The 16043-nt window shown below is 39.7% G+C and overlaps 1 protein-coding gene across 5 annotated transcripts in view; it reads right to left on the bottom strand.

Moving 5' to 3' along the window:
* Nucleotides 1–16043, bottom strand: part of fnbp4 (formin binding protein 4) — a 117335-nt gene that overhangs the window by 46210 nt on the left and 55082 nt on the right. For all 5 annotated transcript variants that reach the window (XM_064337936.1, XM_064337932.1, XM_064337934.1 and 2 more), the window contains exon 8: nucleotides 788–992. In XM_064337936.1, coding sequence (XP_064194006.1) covers nucleotides 788–992 — 205 coding nt within the window. The remainder of the gene's footprint in view (nucleotides 1–787; nucleotides 993–16043) is intronic.

Genomic DNA, 16043 nt, shown 5'->3' with positions numbered 1-16043 from the left:
TGCCCCAACCCTCGAGAGTGCTTTGAGAGTCGTCTGGTCTCCCCCACCTCTGCGGTCCAGCCCCTCCTTCGTCATTGCCTCCACCCTGCCCACATCTGCTGCCACCTGCTGTTCCCCATCACCGCCACCCGGCCCCACCCATCATCTGAGCCACATCACATATCATATCTTGTGCATAAACTGGCTGACATGCTGGTCATCAGTCGGCACCCTGAGCCGACCAGAGGAGGATGGGTTTCCCCCTTGAGCCTGGTTCCTTCCAAGGTTTCTCCCCATCTGCCACAGGGAGTTTTTCCTTGCCACTGTTGCCTTAGGTTTGCTCCTGTGGGGGTTTAGGCTAGGGTTGTCTGTAAAGCGTATTGTGACAACTGTTGTAAAATACGCTATATAAATAAAATTTGATTGATTTGATTGATACTCTAGAAATATTATGCAACAAGCCTCAAAAAATAATTTTTAATTACAAAAATTATGATTTTCTCATTGTAACTTGAATGCACTAAAAACACAAGAATAGCTAAACTTCACTGAAATGCTGGGCTCTGTGCTGGCCCATAGGAATAGCTAAATGAATGTAACCCTAAATATTCTCCTCTGGACACTGTACATTGCATCGAAAATAAATTTGGTCGCTATTTACATTGATTGCATTAAGGGAACTATCACTTATTTCTTGTGGTTGTAGCGCCATTACATATGTGAAGCCACCCCTACCTGGCCCCAAGTCAAAATTCATGAATACATCACTGCCCTTTGCCCAACTTCCAGCCCTATTTAATGATCTCACCTGGGTCTGGGGTCTCCATGTCATCCCTGCCAGCCTTCTCTGAGCCCCAGCTGTTCGACTCTGGGCTGGGAGCATGCAAGAAGGCAGTCTTCCACTTGGACTTCTTCAATAGCGGGCCCCGGGCACCATCCTGACTGTTCTCAGAACAGGGACTGGAGCAGCCCTCTGCACTGCCATCACCCTCCTCCAGGGCACGCAACTCAGCCTGTAGCGGGCAAGAGAGATCTATCACTTCTGTGCAATTTTGGAGGAACCATAATTTTTACATACTATTGGAGCCACTGCACGTTGGAAACTGATTTAACACGGACCAGCAGTTTCTAAAATAGGAGGTATGAATCGGGTGTAAACGTCAGTCTCATTTGAGATTTTTACATAGACAATGTAAAAGCATAACTGGCATAAAGCATAACCAGCATATGAATATAGTTTTCCCTAACATATAAATGGTTTATCTTTATTATCCATCCATCCATTATCCATACCCATTCCTGGTCAGGGTCGCAGGAGGTGCTGGAGCCTATCCCAGCATGCATTGTGAGAGAGGCAGGATTACACCATGGACAGTTTGCCAGTCCATCACAGGACAAACACAGACACACACACCATTCACTCACACACACACATACCTAGGTGGCAATTCACCAAACCTGCATGTCCTCGGACAGTGGAAGGAAACCGGAGTACCCGGATAAACCCAAGTGGACACAGGGAGAAATGCATACATTATTGTAATTATTATTATTACCATTATTATTTTTATGAGCAGTTGCTACAGCAACCCACTGCCTGTTCTCTTGTATGCTAATTATTAGTGCTGTTGCCTCAGCAACCCACTGCCTGTTCTCCAACATACTTATTCTTATTTTCTTTCTGCCTAAATTTCTGCATCCTACTCCTACAGCTACAGCTTTTAAGCTAGACATGCCATTCCAACTTCATAGTATTCAGCTTGGTTCAGAGCAGCGTGCTTGTCTAAATATTTTTGTTCTAAGATTTTTTTGGAAAGAATTCCCATAGAATGAATGGGGAATGAAAAGTAAATTTCAAAAATGGCAGGTCCAGGTGACTTGAAACAATTTAGGAAGCACTGGGCAGCATTGCTTTGGAATACAGCTCGTTTAATTTGTGTGAGCTAAGATAGCCAATATTGTTTGTAGTACAGTAACTTGGCATAAGTTTGATATCAATACTTTTAATGGCAGGCCTAGATTTTGACAGTTTGAAAGAATGACTTACAGACAGTGCTCTGTATGTGTGAGTAACTTGGCATTTTTACATGTTGAAAACGTATTTTTCATCAGATATTATTTCTTTTTGCACTGTGTTTGTAATGAGTAAGTGATAATAGTAATTTACATATAAATGTATGCTAAGACAGATATGCATACATAAATACACGCAAACACACACAGCCTACATTCTGAAAGAACCATATAGGCATGGATTCAATCCTTTAACATGAATGCCAAATGAAAGTGTACGTCATAATTAGAAAAGGAAGTGTTTTTAATTGGCTATTGCACACGACAAACCTAATAATTGTTTGTATGATGGAACTGGATCTATAGGGCTAGCAAACATTAATTTAGAAAGGAGAGGTTGTCAGACAGCTACAGTAATGTAGTTTTAAAAAAATCAGTTATCAGTACTGGGGCAGGGGTGAATGTGAACCGTTTAAGCGTTAAAGAAACTGGACATAGCTGGTGTGAAATCATTATCCTGCAGCAGTTCCTATACTACCAGTAACGTTACCTACCGGACCGAATCACAACGCAGATGTTAGTGATCAATTTTGGAGGCATCTGTATGTGTAGCCTACTAACATCTCCCTTTACCATGAACGTGAAATAAATGAAAGTGTGTGTCATATTTTAAATGGAAGTGTTTTTTAGGGCTTTCAAAAAATATTTGAAGTTCGAAAACTATTCGAAAATCTTTTTTTTAATTTTATTTTTTTTAAAAGTTCGAACCTAAATTTGAGCATTCGAATATTAGTTTTGGATCCCGCGTTTTGTAATTAACATGAACATACAGGCTTTAATTTCATGCGGCGAATCATGTTCATGCATGCTCATTTCCTGTGCTAACGTTACTTCCTCTGTCAACAAAAAACGTTCTGCCCTGGATCCAGAGCAAGTGGACCGTCTAGTTTCCCTTGCCAATAACCTCCGGTGATACTTTCAGCTCCACGGACACCTAACGTTACTGGTCAGCTAGCCTCGCGAGCCAGTCTTTTTTTTTTCACTTCGTTCAACAGATCTGGTCAGCTAACAATTTAGGCTAAATAATGTGCCCATGGCCGGTAATGATTCCTTTCTGTTCTGAAGATTTTGATAAAACTGGATGATGAAAGTAGTAAGTAATTTATGTTGTTTTTTAGGCCATTTTGTATTAGCCATTTGAATAGTTTTTGTGTTAAGAAATAAACAGGGATTTCCTATAAACAATCATTTATCTTTTGCGATTAATAAATGCTGAGTTGTGTCAAATTACATCCACGAGACAGTGCTTTATTCATTTGCACATTAGGCTATAGAAACTGCAGGGGGCTCATTTATAAAATGAACTTGCGTGCATACGTCAAGTGAAGACCTGATGTAGAGCCACAGCCGTTCCCACGGTCAAATCGAGTCATGCTGAAATTTTATAAATCACTACTTTGACGTGATTTTCTACGTACGCGCCACATAGTTGATCTAAAATACGTTTTATAAATGAGGCCGCAGATGTAGTAACCTAGTATGAAAGTTTACCGATGTCCTCTATTCTACTGCCCGCTTGTGGAAAACGCGCATGCCAGTTTAAAGGGAGCATCACGTGCATATTGCGCCCGACAATAAGCAGCTTATTTTTGTGAATTATAAGCAAATGATATTCAAATATATTCGAACGCTAACTAATTACAAAAGCTAATATTCAAACTCAATTTCAAGGCACTTTTGACAGCCTTATATCTCTATGATGCTTCCTTTAAATTTTCCTGTGTCAGTGCTTAAGCAGTAGCCTATAACGAGATAGTTAGGGACTACCTGTGGAATTGGAAGAAACCCCAAATTAGTCTGACTAAGTTGTTTACCACTACAGAGAGAGGAGGACTGGCATTGCCAAATATAGAACTATACAATATTGCCTTTGAAAGGGTTAAACTATGCAAACACTGGTCAGGGAGTGGTTCACATTTGGGTTGGATGGAGATAAAGAAGTCGCTTACCTCCTGTTTCAGATGTATAGATGCTCTGTCTCAAAAACCATCACAGTCCCCTTATGAAGGGGGTATTAATCCAGTACACTTCAACACTCATGTGAGGTTTGGAACAAAGTCCATAAAACATTTGGCCTGTCTCAATATAAACAAGGTTACTCATCTATATGATAAAATACTGTGATTAAGATAGGATAAGAAAACAGTATGTTGGAGGGCATGGCACATTAAGGGTTTAGCCATAATTGCTGATCTATTTGGGGAGGGAGTGTCCTACTCCTATCAGGGGCTAAAGGATTGATATAATCTAACTGATAAAGGGGACTTTTGGAAATATCTCCAATTACGGTGTTGTGTACAAGCTATGGGTTACAATACAGGACAGGATGAAAGTGTATTGCAAAGTTTTTTAAAGCTTCCCAATATTGTACAATCATACTCTGTATTTTATAAAATGGCAGCAAATTCTCTGACAAACATAACAGCGATCGACATCATAAGCAACATATCATAACACCGTTGTGTCTGAAAACTGTCCCAACCAAGAGCTGGAATACAACAAACTTATTTTATCACCTTAGCCGCTTCCACCCTTTGGAGTACGCTGTCATAAAATTTTCCTGACCGTGAAAACTGCCTGACTTTAGACACAAGCAATATCGGAAGTGCTATCCTAAAATTTCTTCTTACCGTGAAGAGTACCTGACCCGCAACCTTAGAAATGTGTTGACGTGGCCGCACAATTATATTGAGAAATACCATCTTTGGGGAGAAAACGCTATATTCTGTAAATTAATTTAGATCAAACTTACCATGCATAAAAATGCCATCGTAGCGCGGAGTGTTTAAAACCATAAAACCACGCCTTACCATTAAATTAAATTAAAACTGTAGGCTACACGTTAAGGTTAAATATAGACCCACCAGTCTGACTTTGACAACTTTGGGACTAAACTGGCTCTCGTTTTATTTAATAACACTAAAAGTAAAATTATTACCTGTGTGCCTTGATAAATAAAGTGGTTAAATTCAAAGTAAGGTGGCTAAATTCAACCTTTTTTCTCCTGGTCTTTATTAAAAATAGGTCATTAAAAATGATCAATAATTATCGATATCGACTGAAATGAAACATTTTATTGTGATAAATTTTTCAGCTATATCGTCCAGCCCTAGTCTGAGGATAATATGGCATTGAGCTTGAACAAGAGGTCTGGGAGAATATTGTCCATAATGTGGGTTGGCCAGTCAGGGATAGTAAGAGTAAACTTATACATTATAAAATAATTCATAGATATTATTGGACTCTAGTCAGACTTAAAAAACTTGGTCTAAGTCAAAGCAATGAGTACTGGAAATGTAAGAGTTCTATGGGTACTTTTCTACACCTCATGTGAGACTGTCCGCTGGTTTCCCCATTTTGGACCCGAGTGGCTGGGGCAATTTAGGAGTGGTTGGATCAGCCCTTGCCAAGCTCGCCACGTTTTTGCCTTCTTGAAGACAAATCTGTTCTACCAGCTGGACTTACAAAGGTTAGCCCGTGCAGGCTTCCTTAATGCAGCCAGGATTATACTAAGGAACTGGAAAAATACAAACACACTTTGTTATAAGGACTGGATTGAACTCATGATGGTTACAGCCTCATACGAGTTAATGTTAGCCAAACTGAAAGATTCAGTATCTAAATTCACTGAAATGTGGGGTAGCTTCCTCAGATTTATTAGTGGTGGGGATTATTAGATAGCAATATGTAATAGAAAGCCTTAATGTATGTCATGTGGGTGTTGTGTGTTGTGGGGAGGGGGAGATGCTGTGACCTATCATGCTGTGCTGTTGTTTGCGCTTTCATTTTTCATTTTTGTTCTTTGTCTATGTTTGTGTACTTTGTTACCTGTAGACTACCACGTGGAAAGTATGTTTTGTACTGTAATGCTGCAGGCTGTTTGAGGAAAAAAAAGGAAAAATAAAAAACTTTAAATGACAAAAAAAAAACATCAAAAAATCTGCCTGATTGCCATTTTCTGTTAAATGAGTGGAAACCAAATTCAAGATGGTGGCCGTGGCGGCCATAATGAATGAGCGGTGGTGTCACCGATTGAAACCAGCCTTCGTGTGGTCAAGTCCACTTCACCACCAGAAAATCAGCCCGATCGACAAAGGCGTTTTCTGTTAAATGAGCGGAAACCAAATTGTTGACGGACGACATAATGCCCCTCCTGCCAGGGGCATAAAAACAGAATGTAGGTACATATTAAAACTGAGGAACAGCACAATGTAGTTGTGTGAATGTTGGGGGGTTTATATGGCCTGCTTGCAGTTACTGTCAAACTAAATGTGCAAGAGTGGGGGGTGGGGGGGTGCAGGGAAGGGGAGCTGAGTCAGTGATCTGTATGTGAAATCAGCTCAATCAGAAGAGTCATTGTTGTTCAGCCAAAATTGCATAAAAATAGCAACTTAGCATGGACAACAAACCTTATCCGAAGAACATCCATACCAGATTAGGCATTTACTGGATGTAAGTGCACATCTGCAATAATGATGCAAATATTGCAATTTAGAAGTGGTACTGTAGAGCCAACTTTGGTAGTAGGGTCACGAAATGAGACGCATGATCTACATGGGTCCCTTTTCAATTAGTATATTTCCAAAATTTGAAAAGTGGCTAAATGTAAAGGAGGTGTGGTCAAATATCTTTTCCACAATTTTTGTTTCTTCATATTGGATTATCTTTAAGAATCTTGGATGGAAGGGGATATACTTGTCAAGACAGTCGAAAGGAAGCCGTCCGAAGGCTCCTGTGAAATTTCTAAGAATTTGGTCTTATTGAGCTTATGCAAATTAGTATTTTGCAGAAAGCGCCCCTGACAGGTCACTAAGGCTGTCAAAAGTGCCATGAAATTGAGTTTGAATATTAGCTTTTGTAATTAGTTAGAGTTTGAATATATTTGAATATCATTTGCCTATAATTCACAAAAATAAGCCGCTTATTGTCGGGCGCAATATGCATGTGACGCTCCCTCTAAACTGGCCTACGCGTTATTTTCCACGAGCGGGCAGTAGAATAGAGGACATCGGTGAACTTTAATACTAGGTTACTACATCTGGGGCCTCGTTTATAAAACGTATTTCAGATCAACTGAGTGGCGCGTGCGTAGAAAATCACGTCAAAGTAGTGATTTAAAAAAATTCCAACATGACTTGATTTGACCGTGGAAACGGTCGTCGTTCTACGTCAGGTCTTCACTTGACGTATGCAGGCAAGCTCATTTTATAAATGAGCCCCCTGTAGTTTCTATAGCCTAATGCGCAAATGAATAAAGCACTTTCACGTGGATGAAATTTGCCATACATCGGCATTTATTAATCATCGGGAAATGATTGTTTATAGGAAATCACTGTTCATTTCTTAACACAAAAACTATTCAAACGGCTAATACCCGTAGCCTAAAACAACATAAATGACTTACTCTGTTTAGTTTAACTTCTTTCATCACCCAATTTTATCAAAATCTTCAGAAAAGAAAGGAAATATAGCCTGCCATGGGCACATTATTTAGCCTAAATTGTTAGCTGACCAGATCTGTTGAACGAAGTGAAAAAAGAGACTGGCTCGCGAGGCTAGCTGACCAGTAACATTAGGTCACCGGAGGTTATTGGCAAGGGAAACTAGACGGTCCACTTGCTCTGGATCTAGGGCAGAACGTTTTTTGTTGACAGAGGAAGTAACGTTAGCACAGGAAATGAGCATGTATGAACATGATTCGCCGCATGAAATTAAAGCCTGCATGTTAACTTTGCGTGCATGAACATGATTTGCCGCATAAAATTAAAGCCTGCATGTTAATTACAATACGCGGGATCCAAAACTAATATTCGAATGCTCAAATTTAGGTTTGAACTTTAAAAAAAGAAAGATTTTTGAATATTTTTTGACAGCCCTACAGGTCACATTGCACCATAACTCTGCAAGCTTGAGCATGCTCACCCACGATATTATCCTCTGAAGTATCTCCACAATCGGCAAAAAATTGTGGGTATACACACATTTTGGGTGTGGCTAGCCATTTTTGTCTAAATTGAAATTACAGTCCAGTGGCTGTCTTTTTTGAGATATATTAATTTCCTTTGCAATTTAACACTGGGACATGCTGTACATAACACATGCCAAACATGGTGAGAATTGGGGAAACATTCCAGCAAGAGTACGAAAAGTTTGTTTTTCAAAAAACTGAAAATGGCAGAAAATCAAGAAGCCAGACACTACTTCAAAATGAGGTGGTAGACATGAGGAAAAAAATTTTGTGGATATGCTGGATGTACGTGATACGGCATGGCCATATTTTTTTTTCAAAACTGCAAATTTGCAGGTGCCACTGTAGCGCCACCTAGAGTTCCGTTGAATGTGTGTCATGCATAATAAATTGGCAGCGATACCAAACATGCCTGCCAATTTTCATGGGTTTCTGAGCATGGGAAAGGGGTGAAAATGTAGAAGCGGAATAAAAATAAGGAGAATTAAAGCTGCAAGTGGCGTTTGGAGGGGTCCAAGCATTGGCACTATCGCACACCCTATGGAGCGATTTTAAAATGGCTTTGTCCTCATGATCAAATACCTACACCCAACATATCTACTGAATATCATGATGATTCTATAAAATATTGATGACTTATGGCCAATTTTGTGCCAAGAGACGCTTTCGGATGACTTAGTTGCGTCGCCATGGATGTGTCCTGGCTGCTTCCTGTAAAGGCCTTTACTATGTTGTAACACTTAGATGGCCCGGTGTGTATGTACAGCTGCAGCGCTTCCATGCCGCAACTAAAAAAGGTGTCACACTAGTGTTCTCATGATACCAAAATTTTGACTTTGATACCGGTACCAGGTTTAGTATCACGATAATTGATACTGAAACGATACTGATTCAATACTCGGTACCTAATGATACTGAAATTACCTTAATAGATCAGAAATGTAATGTCCACAAGGGTTGACCTCATTTTTGAATTCACGGTTTATTAAAAACCTGGTTTATTAACAACCTTTAAGTTGAAGCCTGTTCAACATATTAATAAGTATAGGCCTACAGTGTTACAACACTAAACAACAGAAAACGATATATAAGCTATATTTACCGTTATTGTTTTATTACACCAGCGTGTTTTCGCGCGTTTGCAGAGAAACTCAAATACTATCAATAAAAATGGTTTAGCTATTTCTCAGCATAATGACAGATGAGGATGGGACGATATGAAAAGAATTTTCAACTGTCCACCATGTTTTAGCAATGTTCCAACACTCTCGTCATCACTGTTGCATGCATCACAAAAACTATTACACTAACGCTTACATTACAGTGTGAAATATCCACATTATGTAATACCACTAACCTATTTAAAGACACTCAATTTAAAAAATAACGTATATAACCGAAATATTTTGAGCAGTAGGCCTAATACTTAAATAGCAATATGACATTTTATCTGTGTTCAGTAGTATAGAGAAAGAGACAGTAAATCAATGACAAAGTCCTATCCGCTTCTGTTTTGCTCCAGAAAATAATGTCAGATAGGTCTATCAGCAAACATATGGCTTAGCTATGCCCCAAAGTCCTCAATAATAATAGTACTCTCCAAGAAATGAAAAACCGTTGACGTTTCATTAGGTGCATCATCTTTTAATGCTACCCCAGAGTGAATGCGCAAATGAATGCGATAAGAAAATTTTTGGTTACGCTGAGCGATAAAACGCTATCAGGGTTTCCCCCAGAAAAGTTGTTAGGCCCGGTGGCAAGTATCTTTTGACGGGGGCCGGCGGCCCGGCGTGGGCCGGCAGCCAACTGTCTTTTTTGATGGGGCCCGGCGCGGGCCAGCGACAGACTGATGGCAGCATTAAGGTACGGCCCTATAGTTTCTGTGATAACAGAATCACGGACGGAATCGCGGAATTGAGAATTTAAAAAGCTATAACACAGATTCCATAGGGCCCTACATTAAGTCAGTGCTAAGCTGACTGGAGATTTGAAAATATAACTACGTAATGTGAATGTTGTTATATACAAGTCATTTATTCAACACACATTTTTAAAAATCAACTATTTACAGCATAGCATAGTCTTACAAAGAATCTGACAACTATGTACAGACTTGGAATGCTGTGTTTTCAACAACAACAAAATAAAGTTTTTGCACTCTACAAAAAACTTGAAAAAATCCTGATTGGCTACTGATTCTTACAGACTTGGAATGCTGGGCACATTTAAATAGGGATGAGAATCGCACCTGTTCCAAGTTGTCCTATTCATTGGAATCGTATGGCTCCAAACTTAACGATTCCGCTTGTCGAAGCCAGCATGTTTTACGACAGCTGCACACTGCAAAACAATGACGTAACGCCTTCGAGAGGCAGGTACGCACGCAGGCAGCCTCTCTCAGGTGTTTGTTTTGGACGGCAGCTGTCACAACAAATTTGATCCGGGCTGCCAGCCTTGATACATTCTGTTGCGATAATGATTCTAAGACAACTCAGCAATTTCTCTGGATTAACGGGTTATTTTCTAGCCTGAAATGCAATCGTATTACTAAATGGCTACACGTCATGTAACGTGCAAGTAGTTTGCTATCTCCCTGGATATGAAGTAAATGTTTTTACCAATAAATAATAATAATAAATGCGATTTTATCCATGGAAATAGCTATACAAAAAGGCAAAATAAATGTCGTGTTTGCGATTGCCGTCGTAGATGTCAGAAGGAAATGTCACTGACAAAAAAAAAAAGTTTGCTGTCTTTGCAGTGGTTTGGGCTGGAAACGAGCTGTAAGAGCGGGATATGCACAACACTGCCTACTTATTGGCTACTGAATCTTACAACAATGTACAGCCTTGGAATGCTGGGCACATTTCAACAACAACAAAATATCTATGCATCTGTGGTACTGACTGTTTGGCTAGCTAGCTAAGTTAGCTAAACGACCACGTTGTCATGCACATCAATGTCATCAAGCTAACGTTATTAATAAACAAGTGAAGTCGTTATTTAGATGGCGATTAATAAATCATGTAATGTTACAATGTATCGAACGTTACATTCATACTACTAGTTTAATGTTACCTACACACTGCTTACGTTAATATAAAAAGAATGTACTTACCGACGAGATGAAGTGATAACACAGTTTGTAAAGAGCTTCGTTAGCCTACTAAAGAAATGGTGCCTTGCTAGGTACCATTAGCTTGTGATAGTTGGAAGCATAAGTGTTGAACGTCACTCTACGCACAATGAGGGTAAAGAACAGGCCTGCTGTTGTCCTATAGTGCGTTCACGTATGTCACTGGTGAGCTTTCCAACCAAGCCGTCCCACTGTAACTGTAGTGTAAAAAACATCTTAAAAATACATTTAAAAAAAAATCCCTGATGTTTAGGCCCGGCGGGGGGTCAATTTAGGCCACCGGGCTTGCAATACACTGGCAGAAACCCTGGCTATTCCAAAAGAAAAATCAGACATGTTATACACCGTTAGAAAGCTTATACTCTCATCTACTGAATAAATGAATTGTCGAATTGTCCCAGATATTGAGTGTAGAATGACATGGTATCATTTTTTAAAACGTTGTCTCGTTTATTTCGTTATTCAGTGAGCAGCGTTTTCACTAGATGTCGTAACACTAGATGTCGTAACACTTTAGAGCTACAGCTCTTCCGCACCCCAACTAATAAAAAAGTCCAAATGGCGGGCAAACAATATGGCCGACATAGGCGGTCTGACTTATGGTGTGGGAGTTATGACCTTTTAAACATGACCCTTTGTTATAGCGCCACCATCTGGCCAACATAGGTGATTTGTAGTGCCTGAGTAGTGGGGGGCCATAGGAATCCACCTACCAAATTTGGTTGGTCTACAACTTATGGTTGCTGAGCCTCAGACATTTTTAGCGGAGAAAAATAATAATATATAATAATAATAATAATAATCCTAACAGATACAATAGGGTTCCACCAGCTTCGCTGCTTGGACCCCTAATAATCCTAGGAAAAACAACAGGGGTCCTACGCACCCTTGATGTCCCCTAATAATAATATAAGCACAAGCGGGTCTAAGCAGCATGAGGTAACTATCATGTTTTTTTTTGTAGCTGTATGGACACATTGGATGAATGGTAAAAAATGTAATGTCTGTCTTTTAACATGGTATTCCCTAGCTTTGAGGTCAACATAAACACTGATTTCATGATTATCAGCCTCCGCTAAGCCTGGGCACTTTTTTATTTTCCTATGGGCAAAAGAACACCAAAAAGAGCATGTTACCGTCGAGTCAGTCACTGCACGTCTGCCAAGTTTCATGATGATCTGACAAAGCATTCACGCGGTACAACTGCTTCGGTAAAAATGGGCATGGCCACAACTGTTGATTTACATATGGTGGCTATATTGTTTTGAAAGCTTTTTTTTTTTTTTTTTAAACAGCATATGTTAATAACAATACAGCATCTTCCTATAAGAAAATATTTCCAAATTAGAACACCTATTGCTACTGAAGTGAACTGAGTCGAAGCTTGCACTGTATCAACGAGTGAGTGCACAAGCGCAAGCTATTTTTTACAGTCTCTGAGCGCAAGTCACCTCACTTGACAATCTTAGTTGCTACTGCCATCTAGCGAAGATTCTGACAAATTACACCTTTCATCTTCTCAATCAGTAATGCGGGAGACACTTTTCCCTGGCTTTTACATTTGACACAAAACTACCGAATGTCGGAAAATTCTAATACCAAACCGTTTTTTTTTTATTTGTTTTTTAAGTACTGAAAAAGTGCTGAAGTTTCGGAATACTGTGCAACACTACGTCAGACACATAATCCAATCCATTGCTCAGGTTAGCAGAGAATGCACATTTCAGAGCGCCTCAGAGACAGATAGAATAATAATACACATTTCAAATAACAGATAGGACATTGAGAAAAAAACGAAACAAAAGACAAAATATCAACTTGTGACCTGCGTGCTGCTCACAGAGTAGCCTACCGTATTATTTATTCAGACACTGGCACATAAGAAAATTTTCGGTTACACTGACCGATAAAACGCTATTCCAAAAGCAAAATCAGACATGTTATACATCGTTAGAAAGCTTATACTCTCACCTACTGAATAAATTAATTGTCAATCAAGCCAAATTGTACTAAAAAGGGCGACAACGCCGTAAGCAACAAGTGTGGTATTACGCACAGCTATTTTTGAAGGTAGCTGACCCAGGCATCACAAATGCGCGTATATTTCACAAACAGATTGTCCAAGACAATATATGACCACTCAGTCGCAAAAGGGACATCTCTATGCGTAAAACCAATGGTAAGATTGTATATTTATTCAATGTTTAGTCCCAGATATTGACTGTAGAATGACATGGTATAATGTAAAAAACAAAATTGTCTCGTTTATTTCGTTATTCAGTGAGCAGCGTTTTCACTGCTGTATTGGCAAATTTTAGGGCTAATGTCGGGTTTATCTTGTTGCTACGGAATATTACATTACATTACAGGCATTTGGCAGACGCTCTTATCCAGAGCGACGTACAACAAAGTGTATGATCATAATCAGGAACAAGTGTGTCGAAAACCCTAGAGAGAAGTACCATTCCAAGTGCAGGGACAACCGCATAGTTCAACTTGGACCCTGTAGGTTAAACTGATTAACAGTAACACAAACAAGAACAGCAACAACGCAGTCTATGCAAAAATAGAAGCAATAGTTAAGACGAGTTAAGTCACCTACGAAACAGCTACCTAGTGACAACCCTAAGCTTACAGTCAATTTAGAGATTAAATTGAGAATATGATTTCTCTCAGCATAATGACGGATTTAAAGACTAAACGAACTCACCCGATATTGTCTTCAAATGGATCCATGCCAAAGAAAAGTAATGATTCATCCTCTCAAAGCTTTTACTAACAAACCTTTAGTAGCAAAAAACGAAATATCAACTCGCCATCCATGCTACCTGCTTCCTACGCTCAGAGTACCGCATTATTTATTTAGACAGTGGCAGAGTACAGCATAAATTGTGTCTTTTGTTTATATTCAACATTAGTAATTGCAGCGAGAAACTGCAGCTGTAGACACAAGATAGTGTGTTATGTTATGGTAACAACGGAACGAAGTGAACTATATATGTACTGCCGTCATTGTTTTATTATACCAGCGTGTTTTTGCGCGTTTGCACAGAAACTCAAATACTATCATTAAAATGGTTTAGCAATTTCTCAGCATAATGACAGATTCAAAGACTAAACAAACTCACCCGATACTGTCTTCAAATGGATCCATGCTCAAGAAAAGTAATTATTCATCCTCTCAAAAAGCTTTTACTAACAAACTTTTGGTAGCCTAACATGCACTCTGGCTGGCACCGTCTTCCATTGCTTCCCCAACGTTCAGACCCTCCCCCTCACTGATAAAAACTAGACTGTACGGTGTCGGATTACTTGCGTCGCCATGGATGTCGCTTGCCGTAAAGATGTCTTAGATTTGGAGCTCCAGCTCTTCCGCACCCCAACTAATAAAAAAGTCCAAATGGCGGGCAAACAATATGGCGGACATAGGTGGTCCCAATAGCAAAGTTGTAGAGCACATTCAGATGCATCGGTCGATGATGTTTTGTGTTGATCTGACTTATGGTGTGGGAGTTATGACATTTTAAACATGACCCTTTGTTGTAGCGCCACCATCTGGCCAACATAGGAGATTTGTAGTGCCTGAGTAGTGGGGGGCCATAGGAACCCACCTGCCAAATTTGGTTGCTCTAGGACTTATGGTTGCTGAGCCTCAGACACTTTTAGCAGAGAAAAATAAGAATAATAATTCTAACAAATACAATAGCGTTTCACCAGCTTCGCTGCTTGGACCCCTAACAAGGCTGACAACAAGCTAACTACCACGTCCGAGGTCCCACTCTAGCTTGCCAAATTGTGCTGATAAGTTCTTTGGAGCTTGAGCCCAATCCTCAAAGCAGTCTTTACTGAAAATGATGAGACCACATAGGATACCCCTCATTTAGCATAGCTGCTGCTAATACAGTTGAGAACAAAAGTTTACATACACCCAGGTTAAAGATATTCAAACTCAGTTTTTCACAACTCTGTACATTTAATTTTACCGTACATTTCTTTTGGCAAGTGAATTAGGGCATCTACCTTGTTCACATCAAAGGTAGTTTTAAAACAATTGATTAGAGACAGATTTATTTCAGCTTTAATTCACTATATCAGAATTCCAGTGGGTTAACAATTTACATACACCAAGTTGACTGTCTCTTTAAACAGTCTGGACGATTCCAGAAACTGATGTAATGACTTTTTAGAAGCTTCTGATTGGCCAATTGTCATAATTAGGAGTTAATTGGCACCTGTGGCTGTATTTAAGGGCCTACCTTTAGAGCCACTGCCTTTTTGCCCTTGAAACCATGGGGAAATCCAAGCAACTCAGCCTAAACCTCAGAAAAAAGAAATTGTGGACCTCCACAAGTCTGGTTCCTCCTTAGGAGCAATTTCCAAACAACTGAAGGAATCACGAGAGTCTGTACAAAGAATTGTATGCAAATTAAAAATCTTGGGACTACACATCCTTCAGGAAGGAGGCACAAATTAACTCCCAGGGATGAAGGAACTTTGGTCCAAAAGGTTCCAAGACAACAACAAAGGAACTGGTGAAGGAGTTGGAGGCATCAGGTACCTAAGTATCTGTAGTTAAAAAAGCCAGAATGAAGTTTGCAGGTGATCACCAGGACAAAGACCTAGCCTTTTGGAACAGCGTTCTCTGGTCAGATGAAACAAAAACTGTTTGGCCATAAAGATCAGTGCTATGTATGGAGGAAAAAGGGTGGGGCTTTTAATCCGAAGAACACCATCCCAACTGTGAAGCATGGGGGTGGCAGCATCATGTTGTGGGGGTGTTTTGCTGGAAAAGGGACATGTGCACTTCAGTAAATAGATGGCATAATGAGGAAGGAGGATTATCTAGAAATACTGAAGCAACACCTCAAGACATCAGCTAGAAAGTTA

Source organism: Anguilla rostrata, chromosome 5 (assembly GCF_018555375.3).
Source record: "Anguilla rostrata isolate EN2019 chromosome 5, ASM1855537v3, whole genome shotgun sequence".
NCBI lineage: Eukaryota > Metazoa > Chordata > Actinopteri > Anguilliformes > Anguillidae > Anguilla > Anguilla rostrata.
Note: the sequence above shows the minus strand (reverse complement) of the source record. Positions and strands in the feature narration are given on the sequence as shown.